The sequence below is a fragment of the Sardina pilchardus genome, chromosome 1 (assembly GCF_963854185.1).
Source record: "Sardina pilchardus chromosome 1, fSarPil1.1, whole genome shotgun sequence".
Classification (NCBI taxonomy): domain Eukaryota; kingdom Metazoa; phylum Chordata; class Actinopteri; order Clupeiformes; family Clupeidae; genus Sardina; species Sardina pilchardus.
Window position 1 is genome coordinate 31,388,582 of NC_084994.1, and position 21,684 is coordinate 31,410,265.

The window sequence follows — 21,684 nt, forward strand, 5'->3', positions numbered from 1 at the left end:
TGAGTGATTAAAATAGAAAACATGTATTGTTCACGTTTAGAGACTGTTTCCAGAAAACAACTGGAAAAATATTGTACAACAGCATAAATATCAATATCACTGCAGTGATAGTTCAAAAATACGTTATTTCTGTAGAAAACCTCCCAATTAAAAATAAATAAATAAAAAAACAATTAAAAGTCTGCAGGAGGGCCTGCTTTAAAAATGGGATGGTAGGGGAAAATATTCCAGATATATTGAATATCACAATATTATAGTAGTATACAGTAGTACGCGTGATATCGTTGAGATCAGACTGTTCTAAACAGCACCTGCTGGACTACCCGTGTGTACACTGCTTCAATGCTGCACTAGTGAGATCTCTTCTGTGTGAGAGGGGGACGTGGCCACAGTGGCTGGAGTGGCAAAAGTGTGTGCTTCTTTTAACGATGTTTAACAATACATTTGGCATTTCTTATCCAAACAATATCAAACTAGGGTTCGTACCATGACAACAAATATGGAATCAGTCAGACAAACAGTGAGGGAGACATACGCATAAAACACAAAAAGATAGACTGACAGATGTTTCTGTCAATGCCAGATAGATGTGCAGTGCATGTGTTTTATGTTAGAGGTCAGTCTTTCAGGCAATCACTAGAAATGCAGGCCAATATACCATGTAAATAAACAGCAACTTGTAGTGTCAACAGTCAGTGCACAAGGAATTTCTTCATGTGATAAGACGACAAGGAGGCAGTAATTCAATTCATGTGTGTGTGTGACGTGTGTGTGTGTGTGAGAGAGAGAGAGAGATAGAGAGACTGTTTATATGAAATGAGAGTTTAAAGAGATGAACTATCTTCCTCTTCCTCTTCCCCTTCATTTTCATGGTCCTTTGAGTCCTCTCCATCAACTTTGTTGTCATTTAGTGCTTTACCCTGACTTTGTGGGGTTCTCTGCAGAGAGAGAGAGAGAGAGAGAATATGTATGTGTGTGAGTGAGAACGATAGAGGGAAAGAGAGACAGAAAGAGGGGTTAAATGAGAACGATGGTGGAAGAAGAATGAGTTTTGAAATGCATTCAAATGCAACACAAAATAAATGTGTGAGCGCATCATCCAAGTGAAATGAGAGCCCCCTTTATTCTGATATTTCTGTCCCACTCACCTCATTCTTTTCTGCAGGCTCATTTTCAGCTGAACTTCTGAACAAAACACAGAAAATACCAACACGTTCAAAATAACGCCAGCAATGACATCAGCATTGATTCTCCTTAACGTGTGAAGCCTTATTCTTGAGTATAGTGTGTTAGTTGAAGAGATATCCATGTCCAGACATATAGATGAAGATGTATTGATAGATACATATGTTTTCATAATATTACTACTGATAAGATTGATTAAAACAAAACAAAACACTAGTAATACTACTCAATCAACTAATCACTAAACAAAAAATATGTCATTCAATGTCCCTAAGGTTGTGGCAACATCCACATGGGCGCATTCTGTTTTTTTTTTTTCTTCTCCCAATACTGTATACTCACAATGAAGATTCAGACATCCTCTTGATTTGAAAAGATTCCTTATCCGTATCTTCCACATTTTTTATTTTCTTAAATCTGTAAGAGGCAAGAGACCAACATGTTTTTACTTAATCTTTAGAGCTCTTTTAAAGTGTTTAGTCTCTGTGAGACTGGCACATTAACGTCAACATGTAATGTTAATTACAGTATTTGCTTATTCCAAAACTGTTGGTTCCGGTCCTTGATTATGATTGCCTGATGAATCGCGTTCGATGCCGGTGTAAAACCCAACACAAATATACAACTATACCGCATTTCGTTTTATAGCAATGCGCTAACACAATTTACACAAAGTTAGAGTAGATAACTGATTTCAGAACAGCTAAGGGGCGTTGTTAGGCACAACGCTCCAGCAGAGTGCCTAAAACCCCCCTTCTTAAAATCAGTGCAAACGATGGCATTGCAACAAAGTGAATTATTTGTTTAGTATGGATTGCAATAAAGGACTAGCTTCAGCTATACCAAGAGAAGCACACTTGGTGCACTAAGATGAAAGAGAAAAGGCCTTGTACTCACTTTATCACTGAGACAGTCACAACAACTACAAGTGCCACCATGGTCAGTCCCAACAGGACCCCGAGTATGATGGCCACCATTGAGCCTGACTCAGCTCCCCCAGTGCTCTTCTCCACCTCGTGCTCCAACCCAGAGCCAAACACCTGCTCCAGCTCAGCCTGAACCTTCTCCTTCTCATCTGTAAGCTTCCTATTATAACCAGAGAAACATGCAAATGTAGGCTATAGTACTGTACACAAGGAACATGCACATGTACAAGAAAGTACACAAGAAACATGCACATGTATAATTAATACTGTAAAATAAGACTAAACAAAGCTGTACATTGAGGAGGATACACACTAATGTACACACTAATTCAGAGGGGAAATCTTGATACAAATGTCTAACATCTTTGTACAGTACCAGGAGGGAGTTCTAATCAGTACTCCTCTATTCCCATGTTTGAGGAACATTCATTGAGAATACTGTTTCTTCCCAAACCAGTCCAACTAGTGTGTGTGTGTGTGTGTGTGTGTGTGTGTGTGTGTGTGTGTGTGTGTGTGTCTGTGTGTGTGTGTGTGTGTATGAATATGTGCCTTTATTGGCGTAAGAGGTGTTCATCATAAGATGAAAGTCCCGTGGGCAACTGTTCTTCTACTGAGAACAAACACCGGTTTGAAGAGGGCAGAGACAGGGATGGGACCTTACCTCTGGACCTCCTTGGCAGACTGGATGGTACCGCTGGCATCCATGGCAACAAAGCCAACATACGTCCTGACTGCGCGACTGCTGAGTGAACGACGGTCAGTAGCCTCGCCGTTGCTATTGGCGATGCTGATCACCGTCACTGTCCAGCCCAAGACTCTCTCCAACGACCTGAGAGAGAGAGACAGAGAGAGTGAGAGAAGAAAGGAGTGAAAGAAAAAATAAGTCGACATGAGAGATAATTACATAATTTCCTATTCTACAGCTGTTTGTAATAGCTGTGGTATACCTAAGCAAAATCACTTTTTTATTTTTTCTTTGAAGTGAAATTAAACAGCCATTAAAACGCAAACATTACAATTGTAAAACACACACACACAGATGCTCTGAGTGACTTACTCCTCCAACTGTGATCTTTTCTCCTCCACTACGTTGATTGGCTGGTTAAGATAGATGACCACAACATTGTCATCTTTACTTTCCTTTACGGTTACCTGGGGACATATTATTAGCAGGTAAATTATCCGTGCCTAAAAAAGACATCCTAGTAACACACACAGAGAGAGAGAGAGAGAGAGAGAGATACACAAATCACACACTCACCTCCACTGTTGTTGTAGCATAGAGTCCCTGCTGGTCTTCTACCTTCACCTGCAGGCTCACCTTCCCACTCTCACCAGCTACTGACACTACATACACCTGACCACTAGAGGGCTCTACAGCAAACATGGAGCTGGGCTCCACCAGGGAGTAACTCAGTGTCTCCCCCACATCAGGGTCTGTGGCCTGTGGTGAGAAAAGTAAACAAAAAAGATTGAGTAGATAGATTCAAGAGTGGATAGCTGGCATGTCATGAACACATACGACATACAGTATACGGTATACGGTATGTAGGGCAGGTACCAGCCCCCACCCAGATGCTCGTAAAATATGAAAGTGGCTGGTAGATTTCAGACACAAAATAATAGTCCAATAGTAGATGCCATAAAAGAGGTCTTATCACAAAAAATACTGATAGTGAAGAATATGCTGGACGAGAACAGAAACTTTTGTTCATTTTGATGGTTGAAAATGTAGAACAATAACAAACAAACAGAAAAAAGCACAATTGTATTTGTTGGGCTGATGTGAGATAAGCGAATGTGAAAATAGGGGTACACATTGTGATCCCAAAATATCCCTGGATAGAGAGATAATGTTTTTGATCCCAACATATCATCTATGAATAGAAATTACGATCCCAATACTGTATATCCATGAAGAGATAAAAAAAAGACTTTATGATCCCAAAGCAAACAGACAACCCATATACAGTACACAGGCTCATACCTTGACTTTGACGACAGAGTCCTTGAACGGGGCAATGCTGAAGATCTCCGCGCTGTAGAGGTCACGGTCAAACACTGGCACCTCATTCACATCGTCCACCTGAACCGTCACCTGAGGAGAGGAGACAGTACGTGATAGACATGATATTCCTGCAATCTTTGCTTCACAGGAAAATGTATTAATGTCATTTGCTGAGACAGTAAGTAAGTAAGTAAGTAAGTTTAAGTATGAAGCACATTTAAACACACCTCTCACTGACCAAAGTGCTGTACAAAATGAAACAAATAAAATAAAAAAATAAATACATAAATAAACAATCCAATACAGTATGAGACCTACAACCGCAGACAGACACAGATCAATAGCAACAATGACAGCAAGTACGGACGGCAACAGGCAGAGTGTTAGGAAGCTGGGCAGGCCCAGGTACTTTGAGCCTGGACTTAAAAGCAAAGATGGAGGGAGCAGTTTTAAAGTCCAGGGGCAATTGGTTACACAGCCATGGCGCTGCAACCGCAAAGACTCTGTCACCCTTTTGTTTGAGCCGTTAGCGGGATATGTGGAGGAGAGATAATGTTACTTAGCGGGAGCATGTAAAGACAAAAGAGGACTGGTCCTAGGATGGACCCTTGGGGGACCCCCATAGGAGGCAGGAGCGGTGGATGAGAAGTGAGAGCTGACAGATACTGAGAATGTCCTATGCTTCAGATAAGAGCTGAACCATTGAAGGGCTGTACTGTACCTCCAATGCCAACCCACTGTTCAAGGTCAGAAGAATGTTATGTTCCAGTATCAAAGGCAGCACTACAGGTCCAATAAAACCAGGATAGCATTATCAGCTGAGTCTAGTGTGAGTAACACATCATTTGTCACCTTTAACAACGTTGTTTCAGTGCAATGAAGGGCTTTGAAACATGACTGAAAAGGTTCCGATATTTCATTTAAGATTTTAAAAGGTTGAAGAAGTTATGACAGGACAATCTTTTCCATCCTTTTTGAAATAAGTGGAAGCTTAGAAATGGGGCAATAGTTTATTTTATACACTTGGCATCCTGGCAAGGTTTTCTTAAAGTTAGGCTTTTAGCTCAGTAACATGGCAGTAGACTAAAACAGCAATTTCATAAAGCTTAAGATTCAACAGAATCCTGGGATATGCCCACTTCACAACAAGGAAGATGGAACTAACGACTGGCCATAGTAACCATCCATAGAACTAGTGATGGCAGTTTGTCAAGTTGAGAAATGACTTGAAGTAGTTCTACAAACCATACAGGGTGCAGGGGTACACTCATAGGGTGCCTCTCATGTAAAGTTTATACGTCCTCCCTCTCTCCTCGGGCCTCGATCCTCACTGATCTACATAAAGAAAGATAGACGAAGGGTGTCGTGTCTCCTAGGCCCCACCCATGGAGCACCGAACGCATGCGTGAATTCGCGCCCACTTCGCTGCTTTTGCGTCAGCGCAAATCAGCCAGATGTGAGATGTCCTCTCAAGGAGAGACACCTGCCTTGAAAACTATGCTTAAGTAGATTAAGAAAGTAACGTAACAGAAACCGTATAGTACACTGTTGTCCCGCTAACCACTATTGAATCAAGTGCGCCAGTTTGAATGTAAGAGAAGGAATGTGCGTAACTGTTGAAGAATGTGTGTGATTAGGCCTACTTGAACAAATAGCTCCGAAAGACTGAAATGAATGCTTGGTGATGAGGAACGTGTGAGACTGAAAGTTGTGAAGACTGAAAGAATGACGCTATAAAATTCTTATCCAATAAACGACAGAATGACTGAACAAAATGTTATGCTATGAAAGTGCCAATACAACATACAAGAAGTGTTACGTTAGATATGGGGTTTTGGGGAATAATGTGTGAAAATAAAAATGTATGAAAATACTATTAAACGACTTACGTGCCTTCAATAAAGACATGCCTTTTCTTACCCGATTACATAAACCACGACAATGTAACCAAATGCAATGAAATACTTATAATTCTGAATGTAACAAACATACTCCGTATGAACATGTGTAGCCTACGATGTTTGAACGTAACCAACCAACATGTTTAAGTAGGCTATACACTGTTGAATGTAACCAAGTACTCTCAATAGAATGTAATATGCATGCTACATCTTAATGTGTAATGGCTGTTATCAAATGTAAACTGTTTGTGTGTTAAAATCTGTAAATGCCGATATTGAACGCATCTTTGTCTCAATTAGAATGTTCTCGTCAACACTGTATGTAAAACTCCGCTTTGTAACCCGGAGATGTGTGCCATTGACTGTCTAGAATGTTCTGAAGTAAGTTTAGTCTCCATCAAGTTCTGTGAACAGGGCACCGCCCCAGGAATGTGTAGGGGAGGACCATGGGGTCACGGAAAAATCAGGACTATAAAGTAGCAGGTCAACCAAAGTCCGGGGCTGCTTCTTCTTCTTTCCTCGTCTTACGTGTTGTGTTACTCTGTAGCTCCTGATAGTTATTATGTGAACTCCGTACGTCGTCGCGAAACCAAGTATGCGGGACTTAGTGCTCCAGTGAACATCGGAACTCCGCATCATCCACCTGCTGCTCGTGGCCTTACACCCGGACAAGGGAGATCACGGAACGAGAATTCATTTTGTCTCTTTGCTTTTTTCGACACGATTGGATTAATTTCTTTCGTTTTTCCTTTTTCAACACAAAATGGAATTACTACGTCTATTGGATTAATTTCTTTTGTTTTTCCTTCTCACCACAAAATGGAATTATCTTTTTCCTACATATTGTAACCAACAAGCTGTATTGTGCCGCATTTTTGCTGTATTTAAAAATGCTGAATTATAAAACTATTTTAATCCAACGTCCGATTCTTTCAGCTTGTATTCCGTTTTGGGAAGAGGCTACCACTTCCCAAACAGGATGGTAAAGATAACGTCTCTCTTCTGTGATTCTTTTCTATTCTTTCTGAGTCTTAGTTTAAGCCTTGAAACTAAGCCCCTCTTATAAATGACCTGAGTTTCAGCTGTTTACTGAGACCGAATGTTTTACGCGTGAGTTAACTGTCAGGGCCTTGATGTTCCCCTGCCTTCTTATGTACTAAAACGCCTGGTTATTCTCCTGGAAGACTTGAGCACCTTCCTCTAGACAGTCCGGGGTTTATCTGTATACATAGAAGTCTTAGGTCATTGACATCACAGAGGTCGGCGCGTAACCTAACCTGACAGTAGGTGCCTGGTATTATAGTTCAGCTATAAGATTCGATTGTGGTGGCCAGGTGTATGTGCAGCCAGCTGAGTGCTTATCGTACAGGTCATCCTTTCAACTCCAGGCAACAACACATGGTGTCAGAAGTGGGATGTAAACGGACTAGTATGGAGCATTATTAGGGGATTGAGTAGAAGCGATTTTTTCTAAGACTCATGCTAATAATTGCATTGGAGACGCCTTTGGTCTTCCTAGTTTGTGCATGCTGTGAGAAACAGAATAGTCCTCTTCCCCACGGGCGTTGTTATTCCTCGACAAACACTACAGAAAGTTCGTGTGCCGAGTCCGCTGTTGGAGCGGGTCCCAGTAAGCCGGCATACTGGGAGAGTAGCAGGTGTAGCGTCAGAAAGAAGCTGCACTGGTTGCGTGGATCAGATAAGAGGCTGCACTTGTTGCGTGTGGTGATAGGGCAGAAGGCCATAAAAGCGTCAGAGGACGGGTTACCCTAGACAAGTGGTACATGAAACTTAAAATAGATATCTAAACAAATATCTTAAGTTTTTGGAGAAGATCTATACCCACATCCCCGCCACTTCGTGTTTTGTCGGCGAGTTTATAGTCGGAGAGCTGTGCGTAAAGTATAGTTGAAGAGTTCTTAGTTGCGAGCAATAGTAAAGCAATAGGATAAATAAGTGGATAAAAAGTGATTAATAACTTGTAAAGTTACATACAACTTTTGTGCTTCGGTTATGCATTGTGGTGGTGACGCTTCGTGGGTGTCTGGCCAGGACCCATGTTGTTTCGCTGCTATAATGTGTTATCGTCGTTACTAAGTTAAGCAAAATAACTTAAATTACTGCCTTCGCACAGTTACGTCCTTAATACAACAATAAAGAGTTTTCGTACCTTGAACTAAAGTTTCTAAAACACATTTCAGTGGTTTACCAACGCGTAGAAGGGTTAATGGCATTTCTGCATTCCCTACATCCGTTTACCAGCTCAGGTAGCGAATCTGTACTCCAACAGAATGAGACATAAAAAAGTGATGATAAAAGAACGTGCGCGCAATAGGTGAAAGTGCTTTAGTGTTGGTTTCGTAGCCTAATTGGATATAGTATGATTTTGAATGGTTTATAGATAATCTACATTATCCTGACTCCGTCGTGTTTCAATACGTAACTTGTAACAGTTCCTGCAGAGGGATAGCCCACTCTGTAGGTTTGGGAATCCATGGCTGCGTGAAGATGCAGTATTTGATTTGCCATATAGTGATCGGGATGAAAAGTTGTCCATAGTACTTCGGTGTTGCCTTATGCGATAAACAACCTCGTTTACATATCCTCCCATTTGTTCTAAAAAATATTAGAAATGTAGTATTGTGACTCTGGCTACTTAACAGGACGTAGGACACGGCCGCAGCTATCATGCAAAGTGGATAGACTCTTGGAGATTACAATCAGTCACACCCGTCTGTGACACAAGCTGAAGAAGCAAGGACGATGAGAGACAGTTCAACATAGCGAGTAAAATACTTTTGAAAACAAAACAAAAATAAAAAAGACTATGTTTTGAACCTCGTGCGTCGCATAGACGGAGAGAGACGACTGTTAATCAAACCAGAGGAAAGTGTAAGTGCCACGTCTTAAGTGAATAGCCTGCGCATAGTTTCAATGTAATACTATGGTCAGTGAAGGGAGAAAAGGGCTTCGGTTACGTAGCCTATACGTAAACTATTGAAAGTACGAATCAAATGTAGCCTAATTGTTTCGTTTGCAACTAATCCACCAAGATGCGTCTTTGATTTCATTCATGTAGTTTGCAGAATGGATAAATTGATAGTTACGTACAGTTGCCACTAGACATAGGCCTACTAGATGATGTTTGCCGGATTATCGGGCTTTAGTTTTTAATTTTTTTGGACATTAAGCAAACAGCAGTTCGAAAAGGGATTAAAATGATTCTTATGTGGAAAGGACAACGTTTATTGGAGTTTGGAGTGGATAAGGAGATGTTTGCGAACCGTACCCACTGCTCATTAGTGGGCGCAGGGGTTCCGCTCTAGACAGTCTTCGAGACAAATCTTTAGAATAGGCCTATTAGTTTACATAGAATGGTAATCTTTATATTCGACATGTTTCACATCAGCCCATGACTATATGTTGTGCTATGAAGCAAAGGTGCGGGAAGATGCGTTGATGTTGTGTATTCTTTTTACTAATCGTGATTTTGTCCAACATAACCATAGTCTGAAAATTGTATTCGGAGTTTGTGAGTAGCCTACTTGGACCACTGTTTTAGGGAACGGCGCCACTTCTTGGGAGTTTGACATTCCGACGATGTGCCAGGTGCAACCAAAAAGGCCATTAATTGTGAACTGACATGGGAAGCTTCTCGAACTCACGATCCTAAGGTGTTCTGTTTTTTGTCGCCTGTCTCATCAGGACAGAGTCGGATTTATGACCCTTGTTGGGGGTAGCGGACTTTCCAACATTTTTGGAGTTTCCAACGTTTTGGAATTTCCCAACATCTGTGTGTAGTGGAATTTCCCAACATTTTCCTGACAGTTCGGCTATCTCTGGGAAAGATATTTTCTGTAGGTTAAGTTCTGTTTCGGGCAGAGGACGATGCTTTAGCCAGATTCACCGTTGTTACTTGGGTAAATATTACATTTTGGAAGTCTTTAGCCTTCACCACAAGGACTTGTCCTTTGATACATGTCTGAGTGTTTTTCCTTGAGGGAACCGACGATCCTGATAGTGATTTCCAGACGTTTACAATCACATGAGTTTTGTGAGGTAGAGTTCGAATGAATCCCCCAAAGTCCAGTAGCTGATCTTCTCAAAAGGCTGAATTTGAATTCCTTATCAAGTAAAAAGATCAACTAATTGTGCTGTTAAGTGCGCAGTAGGATATCACACCTCGTTCTCATTAGATGGTTTCCCTAACATAGGCTTTTTGGAGTTTGTAGATAGAAGTTCATCGTCGAGTAGGCATATGTGTTGTAACAACGTACAAAGTTAATTGGAGGTTGCAAATGTGCATGGTAACTGTTTAGATATTTGGGGCTTTACTTCTCAAGTCTATTTTCATCGGGTCCGTAGTGAATCTTGCGCAGGGTCCTCGTTAGTAGGTTGCTTCAGTCAACACCTATAATCTCAGAGGAGCGTTGGCCATTTCAAACATTGTTGTTAAACTAGTTAGATTGCATGTATTGGATATTGTAACATTGCTTTACAAATCATTTCGGACTTATAGTGATTTAGTTGGGTAGTTATCCTCTGAATAACCATTATTGGTAAAAACGTCAGCGATGCATATTGGAGTTACTTTACAACCATCTCGGCAGCCCTCTAGAGGCTTGGGTAGAGGAGCCTTGGAAGCAGTGATGCGTGACGGAAACCAACTCTGTGGAGTTGTGGGGATCTGATCGGATAATGGTTCTCAGTCAGTAGACCAAGGACTTGTAGAATGTCCTTTTCAAGTTTCATACTATTACCCGTATTGTAGAAATAAGTGACGTTAAATGGTTCAGTGGAAACTTTTGGGCAAGGTAAAAACGAAATTGTACAATGTCGGAGTTGGAATAGGCCCTGCTGATAGTCTTCCGTGAACCGTCCTGTTGAGACTATCATTTTATGCGATTTGATACAATTCAAAGAGCACTGGGCTAGACTAATGCAAACTTTGACATGTAGGCCTACTATAGGTTTTAATAGTTCCATATCACTCGGTAATATCATGCATATAACTTTCGATGAAGAACAAGTTACGTGAGAAGTCCGGTAAGGTTAGGGCATCGTGCTGTTATGATATTAATGAGCAAGATGAGCCTCTTTAGTTATTGATAATACTAATGTTGTTACAGTTCAATGTGAGATGGAGACTGTTGTCATGTTTTTCTGCCCATAGCCTATATGCCATTTTTTCTTGAAAGTCCCGATAACCCCGTCCCTTCTGGAATTGGTTCGCGCTGAATGGTATTGCATTGAGAGATTTCTGTACGCACCTAAAGGCGCGCCCGCAAGTTGTCATGTTATCTATTGCGGGTAAAGTAGACAATAATAGGATAATTATAGTGACGTTGTCAAGAAAACAGTTGTATGTGTCCAAATAAGCAATTTATTGAAGATTTGAGCTACAGCGTCTGATTAAGAAACAACTTTTTGTGAGATTCCTGATTCTGTAAGAATCCCGTGACATGACTCGGTATAGCGGACAGTGTGGCAGAAATGGACTATGATATCATTGGTTTAACTTACAGACTTTCTCAGTTTTTACGTGCGCGTTCAGAAACAGATGCACACGCGTCTTGAACACTTGTTGTTTTGGTTTTGTGAACGTTATGATAAACTTACTGATTGTTTCTTAATTGGACACTGTTTGTGTGTTGCTCGGGTTTTCCTTAATAGTTGTTAACGTTACAAAAGTCATATGGATGTAGTTGAATTTACAGGTTTTGTCTAAGTTACCACACCGCAGTGTGAAGAGGGAAAGCAGTTATGCATTGTGCGCTGGAAGAAGTGAAATTGGTTTTCTGGATTTTCAATGCGCGAGGCTCTCAGAAAGTAAGTAAGTAAGTTACTCCGTACAGAATCATCTTGGATACCTCAAACTTGTGGATGCATTTTCGGTGACAGAAATAGGAATAGTCTAATAGGTTTATTTGGATTTCAGCTGTAGTAATAATGTTAAAGTGCTTTCTACGAGAGACAACATATATTTCCATTGCAAAGTTCTCAATACGGGATAGTGTGAAGACACCCACACAGCTGGATGTTTCCCAGTGGGAGATAACGTTAATGGCTTATTGTTAGAGGGGTGTTAGGATGCATGCAGATGCTAACCAAAATCAATCAGTCCATTCCTAGACGCATTTAGGGAATGTCCTATTTAGGGGAATTTGTATTTTACGTTTTATCTTGGATATTTTTAAACCCAGTAAACTTAGACATTATGTAGAAGTGAACGCAAACAGACATGATGGTCCTGCAGATGACCCCGACGCAGAGTGGGTAAGTAGAACTGGTAGGGGAGGAGCCTCCCATGTAGGTACGATGTAGGTACGAAGTAAGACAGTTAGATGTCTTTAGACCTTTCATGACAAAGCATCTCTCTCAACCATCTCTTATTATAGTCCTGAAAGCTTACGAAGTGTTTAGCAACAGTGAGGACTCACTTCTATGGGCAAGCAGTTCCGTAATTGGGTCTATACGTAAGTTTTTGTTCATTATACTTAGTTAAGGTAAATATTGTGCCACAGTATTTAACTTTCTCAACGTTATTGAAGGCCTTATAGATGTGGTAGGCCAGAATATATAAAATCTCTGAATTTTTGGACAGTTGAATAATGACAATGTCCCCAGTGTTAAATGATAAAGAAAGATGTATTCAAAACCTTTTGTCCAATAGGGAACCAGTCATTGTCAAGATAGTTCTAACCATGTTAAAGTTATGTTGTCGACATTTTTTGTGATATTATTTGCCGCAACGTAGAACGACCCTGTGCGTAAAAGCTTTGGGTCTCTGCCCATGTTGCGCTTGGACTTTACTTTTCGGACGAACTCTTATCTCCGGAGGCATAGGCCTTTTCCAACTTCTGCTTATTCCGTGAGTATAGAGCTATTGACAAATATGATAACTTCCCATTTAGTATGCATGGTTTTAACAATTTGCCACTTATGATCTTAATCCGCATGTCATTGCGAAAACTAACCATTGATTATACCTTGTGCTATGTTGCCGTGCCAGTCCACACATATCGTAGGATCATTTATGCTACTGATTTTGCATGGTCATTTCTTGATGGACTATATGCTAACTTTAAATACAACGAAATATTTCCTCTACTACTTATGTTGTGTCTTTGTGAAGACTGATATATAACAATAAGTTCGTTTTCCATCTGACTGAATGGGCTACCCTCGACTAACTTTGTTGGACTAATATTGTGTGATCTTAACATTCCTGATATGTAGCTTCATCTTTTCTGATGGCCTATTAGGAAATTGACTTGTTTATGGCCCTGCATGTTATTCCTCCCTATACATGTAATGTTGCATGTATTCTGTGATACACGCAGAGCGAAGGAGGAAGTTTGAATGTTGCGCGGGAGGATTTGAATCATTCCCTTTTCTGCATCCACCAACATGTTAACCTATAGAGTCTTAATAGCATCCTGCACATAGTCGTGTGATCACTCCGCATATTCAAGCATCACACGAATCTTTGTAAAAGCCTCACATGTATGGCAATGGGGCGCTGGGTAAATCTTTGTTTATTTCTTAATGTAGTCCAAACCGAATGGAAGAGAACAGCCTCAAATGTGGCTCAAGCTCCACCTCAACAAATCACGGAATATCAAGCCATATCGGATTGGGTTCTGTTGAAGCTCACCTTGGCCCCAAGCTCGAGTGCGGCGACGCGAGAGGTGACCGAAAGACGGTAGTATTGTTAATTTTGCTCCAGGCTAAACTTACACCCTTTCGTGTGGAACATATCTCTCCGCTAGGCTTGAGTGGTGGGCAAGGGACTACTACACAACCCTCGGATCCCATGGCTTTAGAGTGAATCCTGATAATATGTTTGATTTGATAAACACGTTTGGTTAAATGCTTGTGGACTCTGTCCCCATATCGACAGATCTCAATTATTTAGCTTACAGTTACCCAGTGACCCATGTCGTTTTGATGTGTTTTTATGATTTTCAAACTTGAGCCCTTTCGGCTTCTTTGCAATACATTTTGACTCGAATCCCCTGTGCGCCCTTTGCTCCAAGTAGGGGGTGTCGTGTCTCCTAGGCCCCACCCATGGAGCACCGAACGCATGCGTGAATTCGCGCCCACTTCGCTGCTTTTGCGTCAGCGCAAATCAGCCAGATGTGAGATGTCCTCTCAAGGAGAGACACCTGCCTTGAAAACTATGCTTAAGTAGATTAAGAAAGTAACGTAACAGAAACCGTATAGTACACTGTTGTCCCGCTAACCACTATTGAATCAAGTGCGCCAGTTTGAATGTAAGAGAAGGAATGTGCGTAACTGTTGAAGAATGTGTGTGATTAGGCCTACTTGAACAAATAGCTCCGAAAGACTGAAATGAATGCTTGGTGATGAGGAACGTGTGAGACTGAAAGTTGTGAAGACTGAAAGAATGACGCTATAAAATTCTTATCCAATAAACGACAGAATGACTGAACAAAATGTTATGCTATGAAAGTGCCAATACAACATACAAGAAGTGTTACGTTAGATATGGGGTTTTGGGGAATAATGTGTGAAAATAAAAATGTATGAAAATACTATTAAACGACTTACGTGCCTTCAATAAAGACATGCCTTTTCTTACCCGATTACATAAACCACGACAATGTAACCAAATGCAATGAAATACTTATAATTCTGAATGTAACAAACATACTCCGTATGAACATGTGTAGCCTACGATGTTTGAACGTAACCAACCAACATGTTTAAGTAGGCTATACACTGTTGAATGTAACCAAGTACTCTCAATAGAATGTAATATGCATGCTACATCTTAATGTGTAATGGCTGTTATCAAATGTAAACTGTTTGTGTGTTAAAATCTGTAAATGCCGATATTGAACGCATCTTTGTCTCAATTAGAATGTTCTCGTCAACACTGTATGTAAAACTCCGCTTTGTAACCCGGAGATGTGTGCCATTGACTGTCTAGAATGTTCTGAAGTAAGTTTAGTCTCCATCAAGTTCTGTGAACAGGGCACCGCCCCAGGAATGTGTAGGGGAGGACCATGGGGTCACGGAAAAATCAGGACTATAAAGTAGCAGGTCAACCAAAGTCCGGGGCTGCTTCTTCTTCTTTCCTCGTCTTACGTGTTGTGTTACTCTGTAGCTCCTGATAGTTATTATGTGAACTCCGTACGTCGTCGCGAAACCAAGTATGCGGGACTTAGTGCTCCAGTGAACATCGGAACTCCGCATCATCCACCTGCTGCTCGTGGCCTTACACCCGGACAAGGGAGATCACGGAACGAGAATTCATTTTGTCTCTTTGCTTTTTTCGACACGATTGGATTAATTTCTTTCGTTTTTCCTTTTTCAACACAAAATGGAATTACTACGTCTATTGGATTAATTTCTTTTGTTTTTCCTTCTCACCACAAAATGGAATTATCTTTTTCCTACATATTGTAACCAACAAGCTGTATTGTGCCGCATTTTTGCTGTATTTAAAAATGCTGAATTATAAAACTATTTTAATCCAACGTCCGATTCTTTCAGCTTGTATTCCGTTTTGGGAAGAGGCTACCACTTCCCAAACAGGATGGTAAAGATAACGTCTCTCTTCTGTGATTCTTTTCTATTCTTTCTGAGTCTTAGTTTAAGCCTTGAAACTAAGCCCCTCTTATAAATGACCTGAGTTTCAGCTGTTTACTGAGACCGAATGTTTTACGCGTGAGTTAACTGTCAGGGCCTTGATGTTCCCCTGCCTTCTTATGTACTAAAACGCCTGGTTATTCTCCTGGAAGACTTGAGCACCTTCCTCTAGACAGTCCGGGGTTTATCTGTATACATAGAAGTCTTAGGTCATTGACATCACAGAGGTCGGCGCGTAACCTAACCTGACAGTAGGTGCCTGGTATTATAGTTCAGCTATAAGATTCGATTGTGGTGGCCAGGTGTATGTGCAGCCAGCTGAGTGCTTATCGTACAGGTCATCCTTTCAACTCCAGGCAACAACACAAGGGATAGACTATCGTTGTTGCCGCCCCATCATTCTTTATGTAGATCAGTGAGGATCGAGGCCCGAGGAGCGAGGGAGGACGTATAAACTTTACATGAGAGGATACTCTTATCAGGGCAGAGGAGATTATATTAAAGGTGCACTCCAACTATTCGGCCAATTATCTTATTTATCTACTGAAGTTGGATAAGATGATACATAGCCTTTTCTTCTCTGTGCGAGCAATAACACAGTCTAAAACTATTAGCCTAGCTTAGCATAATTACCTAGAAACGGGTTACACCAGGCTGAGCACCTTTAAAGAATGTAATTTGTTTTTTAAAAAAGTCAGCAACAATGTTACTGTTACCCATCCTCTTCCTGCCTTAGTTAGAATAGGATAGGATAGGATATAATAGAATAGGATAGGATACATATCATCTTTCACAGCAATTACACACTTTACAGAAAAAAAAATATGATGTATTGGGTATCTGCCCTGCTGTTAATTTAAAATAGTATTTATGATAACAATATATTTTTATTTCTTGTCGTTATTATCATTCAAGCAATAAGTCCCAAGAGGCTGTAGGTTCCAGTGATTTTAGAAAAACGAAGGGGTACTGTTGGGCACGGCATAGCAGAGTTGTTATTATTATCAGAAGTAATAATGGTGGTAGTTAGTGATTCATTCAAATTTAATTCTAAATATATTACATTATTTTAAATTTGACTTACCACAGTCAGGGCGGTGTTAGGGGGAACCCTGGTGTCAGTGGCCTCCACAGAGATGGCATAGAACTCCTTTTCCTCCTTGTCTAGTTCCACCAGAGTACGAACGGAACCGGAGGTGTCCACGGAGAACAGGTCCGTGTGTGTCTTCAGATTGTAGCTGACGTCGATGAGCGAGCTTCCGGACGAGGCCATGACGAGGCCCACTTCACTGCCTTTGGGTTTGTTCTCCGCAACGCTGAAGTTGTAGGTGGGGCTCGCAAAGACCAGGCCCTCCTCCAGGCTCACAGTCCGGATGTAGATGAGGACGATGGCTGAGGGGGCACAAGCAGAACACACAAAATACATCAATAATAATGTTGCTGTGTGCGCAGGTGAGTATGCCGTATTGGTGAAGTATTACCTGTAGAAGAGAGCGGGGTAGTCCCATGGTCCTCAGCTTTGGCTGTGAGGTTCAGCAGTGTGTCTTTTGTTACATTAGAGAGGTCAGAGGTCAACGTGACGTCACCAGTTTCACTATTGAGGCTCAGGTATTCCGAGGCACCAGACGCAAAACTGGATGAAAATAGACATGAAATATACACCTCAGGTTACGTCTGGATACATACAGTACAAATCACTTTATGCTCACTGTTTGAGGTAGGTGTTATAGTAACAATGTCATTTTGTCATTTTGATTTCTACATCAGATTTTTTCTTTTCAACTTGTATTGTAGTCTTCAATCATTGTATTGTGCATTTTTCATCCAAGAAACTCCAAATAAACAATTTGTGATACAGTATGCCTGAAACCGCACATGGTGACATCACTGTCAAGCATCAGTCCCACACCTGGTGTTCACAAGATGACGAATAACAGCAGGTCACCTGTATGTGATGACAGAGTTGTTGCCAGCATCCGTATCTGTTGCTGCCACAGTCAGCACCAGCTCTCCCACTTTGCTGTCCCTGGACAGGATACTTTTACTGTATGTGCCCATGCTGAACACCGGGGCGTTGTCGTTCACATCGGTGACTGAGACTCTGATGTTGGTGATGGTCTGCGAGAGTTTGGAAGTCAATCGGTCAACAAGAGCAAAATAGGTCCCTTGGAACAAATACATCTCTTTGCACCTGAATCTGAATTTTTCCTGCCATAGAATTTACAAACACGAGCGCGCACACACACACACACACACACACACACACACGCACACACACAGTTTTGGAAATACCTCTCAGTGTACCATTCTCATTGAATGCCAGTCCCCTACCTGTCTCTGGGGTTTGCCGTTGTCAGTGGCGATGATGACCAGGTCATAGGAGTCCTTCGTCTCTCTGTCCAGATCAGCCCGAGCCACCAGAGTCCCGTCCTGAAGAGAGAGAGGTGGGAGAGAGGGAGAGTTACAACATAAACACCAACGTAAAATGAGACAGCGAGCTAAGCATTTACATTCTTGGAACTATATTCTCATTCAGGCTTATATCATATTTTCCTTTCGTTCTGAACATGGGGATGGAGAAGTAGCATTTGTCCAAAGATCCTTGTAAACTGATACTAGATGAATTAACCACTGCACTCTTCCAAAAAAGTAAGAAAAAGCTTTAATTCATAGGCTTAATCATAACAGATCATTAAAATTTTGTAATGATCAGTTATGATTAAGCCTATGAATTAAAGCTTTTTTAACGCTTTAAAAGCCATACTTGTTCTCCATACTTGTTCTATTGATCCTTGTAAACTAACCTTACACTCTCTCATTTGTCTGCCTGCCTGGTCTTCTCGATGAAGGTTCCCCTTTGGTTTTCAGGCTATACCGTTCTACATGAGAACGCCTGGTTCACCTGTTCCTTTTTTCCCCACATCGTTCTCCTCTCCTTTGTCTACTCTAGGCTACTCTTATCTTTAGTTGGGTAATAATAAAAAGATTGCAGGGGGTCCACTCCGCACCATGTTGCCTGGGCTGAGGTTGTTATATATGTGCACATTACAGTAAATCTATAAAATCCCAATAACAAACCCAGTTGGATAATCAAAACTGTAAAATCCAAATTAAAATATATTTTTAATCCACATTTAAATGTATGTAGCTATTTACTACCTCTGACCTCTGAACTTGCGTGAGCAATCTTCAGGTCGGGCTAGGCTAGGCATTGGTAATTCATCCCCAAACCCAGATTATTGAATAAAACAATGTATTGTGTGTGTATGCGGGTAAGAGTTTTGGTAGGGGGCCCTGGCTTATCTTAGACACAGGCATGTGGAAAAAAGGCCTTCAAGGAGAAAAGGTTGGGAAACCCTGCTCTAGGCTATACTCTTATCTTCATATATTGGCGTCTTAAAGGATCATGCTAACAATCCCTAGAGAGCACACATGAGGATTCTTGCCTCAGTGAAAGTGAAGGTGTCTGTGTAGGAGGACGTGGAGATGTTGACGCGCCCGTTCTCCCCGGCGTCTTTGTCCTCGGCCTGAATCCGGCACACGTCTCCCGGGGCGTCGGCTGTGTACTTCCCCTCGGCAACAGAGATGGGCACAGGAAGTGGCAGGAACGCGGGGTTGTTGTCGTTGATGTCCGTGACGGTGATGTTCACCTGGGTCGACGCGTTCAGGCCGTCCACTGGCTGATCCACTGCCGTGACCTGGATGTACAGTAGGTTGTGTTAAGATTGACTAAATTTAGTTCAATTCAATTCAATTCAATTCAATTCAATTCAGTTCAAATTCTATCCACTCAGTTGACACACCCAGATTATGGGTCATCTGGAACATCTCTTATCCTAAATGATTAAGAAATATTCTAATTAAATATTATTCATATTATGAATATTGAATCTAATGAAGGTATCGTACCCGTAGAATGTAGCTGTCCTGCTTCTCTCTGTCCAGAGTGGCATCACTGTTAAGGGAAATGGCGCCCATTTTGTTGATGCTGAAGATATCGCTGGTCATGACAAAATATCCATTAGAGAAGCCACCCTGTAGAAACACACGCACACACACACACACACACACACACACACACACACACAGACACACACACACACACACACACACATAGATAATTGTAATTATGTTTCATTCAAACTTTTTGAAATCTATCTCCAATTTTGAGTCCTTTGTCACCCCATCAAGCCTATAATCTAAAGGGTCATTCACAACAACAACGATAACTATAAACAAATATTGCTGTCGTTAACATCAATACTGACGTTCACACATAAATTATAACGATAACGACATAAAGATCGAAACCGGGGAACGCTTTCAGAATGATTTTGAAAACGACAAAAAGCTAACAGCCAATCGGAACCCATCACATTTTAGCCATCACATTCATTAACACGAGGAGAGACATTTTCAATGTTGGTCAACGCTTTTATCGTTATGGTTATAGTTATCGTTGTCGTTCTTGGTGTAAATCCCAAACATCTTTTGGTCCTGTCTCTCTCTTTCTTTCTCTTTCTCTCTTTCCCTCCTCCCAACCTCTCCTCACCTTATCCTTGTCTGTGACCTCCAGTGACACCAGGACGGCTCCTCCAGCCAGGTTTTCAGGCACGGCCACGTCGTAGCGCTCCCGGCTAAACTCCGGCGGACTGTTGTTCACGTCCTCCACCTGCACCGTCACCGTGGCGTTCCCCGTCAGGGCCGGGGTACCCTTGTCTGTCGCCTCCACCGTGAGGATGTAGCGCGTGCCGTCACCGTAGTCCAGTTTCCGGGCCAACGCCAGCGCTCCAGTGACGGGGTCCAGTGTGAATGGAGGGGATTCTGATGACGGCTCCAGCTTGGCGATGCTGTATGTGAACTCGGCGTTCGTGCCCATGTCCTTGTCCGTCGCGGTCAGGGTGCCCAGCAGGGTGCCAGGCTCGTCCAGCTCCGAGGCCGTGAGGTAGTACTGCGCCGAGGTGAAGACCGGCTCGTTGTCATTGACGTCCAGCACCTGGATGACCACGGTGGCGGTTGCCGAGCGAGACGGCCGACCCTGGTCTACGGCGACGACCTCGAGGCGGAACTCGTCCTGCTGCTCCCTATCGAGGTGCTCGGCAAGAGAGATGACGCCTGATTCGCCATTCATGCTGAACCTCCCCGCGCCGCCTTGCAAGATATAGCGAACCTCGCCATTGTACCCCGCATCAGCATCTGAGGCCGTCACCGTGGTGATGTTCTTCCCTACCTCAGCGTCCTCGTTAACATCTAGGGTGATTGAACTGGTCGCAAACACGGGGCTGTTGTCGTTGACGTCCTGTACCTCGACCTCCACCACCGCCTCATCATGGTCAGTGCCATCGGACAGAGACAGACGGACAGTATAGTTCACTTTGGTCTCATAGTCTAGCTTGACCTTAGTAGACAGCACACCATTGGCGTCTATGGAGAACTTGTCACCTTCAGTTACCACCTGTGGCACTGGGCCATCAGACTGGAATCTTACCTGTGAACGAAAAAAGGTGATAACACCCTCAGTCTTTTATTTCAGTAATAATGGAGGGCAGTAGATCAGGATTGGGGATTTGACCTCATACAAGAAGTGGTTTACCCTTGACGTTGGCATTCACATCAAAACTCAAAGAATATTTTTTTTTTCACCTTTCTAGATAGATAGATAGATAGATACTTTATTGATCCCCAAGGGGAAATTCAAGAATTCTATACAGCTCTGGCAAAAATTAAGAGAACACTGCACATTTTTGATGAGTTGACGACGGTCATATTACATTTAAATGTGAATATCATGTCAACTCATTCAAATGTCACTCAGCAAAGCATCAGAAAAACGTGCTGTTGTCTGTTCATTTTTTCAGAGCTGTAGGCTATGTATATAAATCAGGAAATACTTACTTTAACAACCTCCACATTACCATCCATCTCTTCCTCCACGCTGGCGTGATAGGTTTTCTGGAGAAACTTGAGCCCATCGTCCTGGGCTTGGATGTCGACCATCACTGAGGATGCTCGGGAATTGGCGCCACCTAAAGGATTGGAGGGTTGC

The 21,684-nt window shown here is 42.0% G+C and overlaps 1 protein-coding gene across 1 annotated transcript; it reads right to left on the bottom strand.

The window, feature by feature from the left end:
• Positions 1 to 122: 122 nt before the first annotated feature.
• Positions 123 to 16,911, bottom strand: LOC134078121 (protocadherin 18-like). Its single transcript, XM_062533804.1, has 9 exons — positions 16,723 to 16,911; positions 4,099 to 4,209; positions 3,373 to 3,555; positions 3,169 to 3,263; positions 2,773 to 2,940; positions 2,083 to 2,271; positions 1,528 to 1,602; positions 1,149 to 1,185; positions 123 to 938 (listed from the first exon to the last, which is right to left on the bottom strand). Exons 1-9 carry the CDS (start codon positions 16,909 to 16,911, stop codon positions 825 to 827), a joined length of 1,161 nt encoding a protein of 386 aa, XP_062389788.1. The 3' UTR covers positions 123 to 824.
• Between the last annotated feature and the right edge of the window lie 4,773 nt (positions 16,912 to 21,684).

Bases quoted from the DNA above. Each gene is read 5' to 3' on its own strand.
- LOC134078121 (XM_062533804.1), bottom strand. From the start codon at position 16,911: ATGGCCTCGTCCGGAAGCTCGCTCATCGACGTCAGCTACAATCTGAAG. The intron at 3,556-4,098 runs GTATGAGCCTGT...TTCTCACCACAG, and splicing joins ACTCTGTCGTCAAAGTCAAG to GCCACAGACCCTGATGTGGG. The intron at 3,264-3,372 runs GTGAGTGTGTGA...ATATGTCCCCAG, and splicing joins ATGCTACAACAACAGTGGAG to GTAACCGTAAAGGAAAGTAA.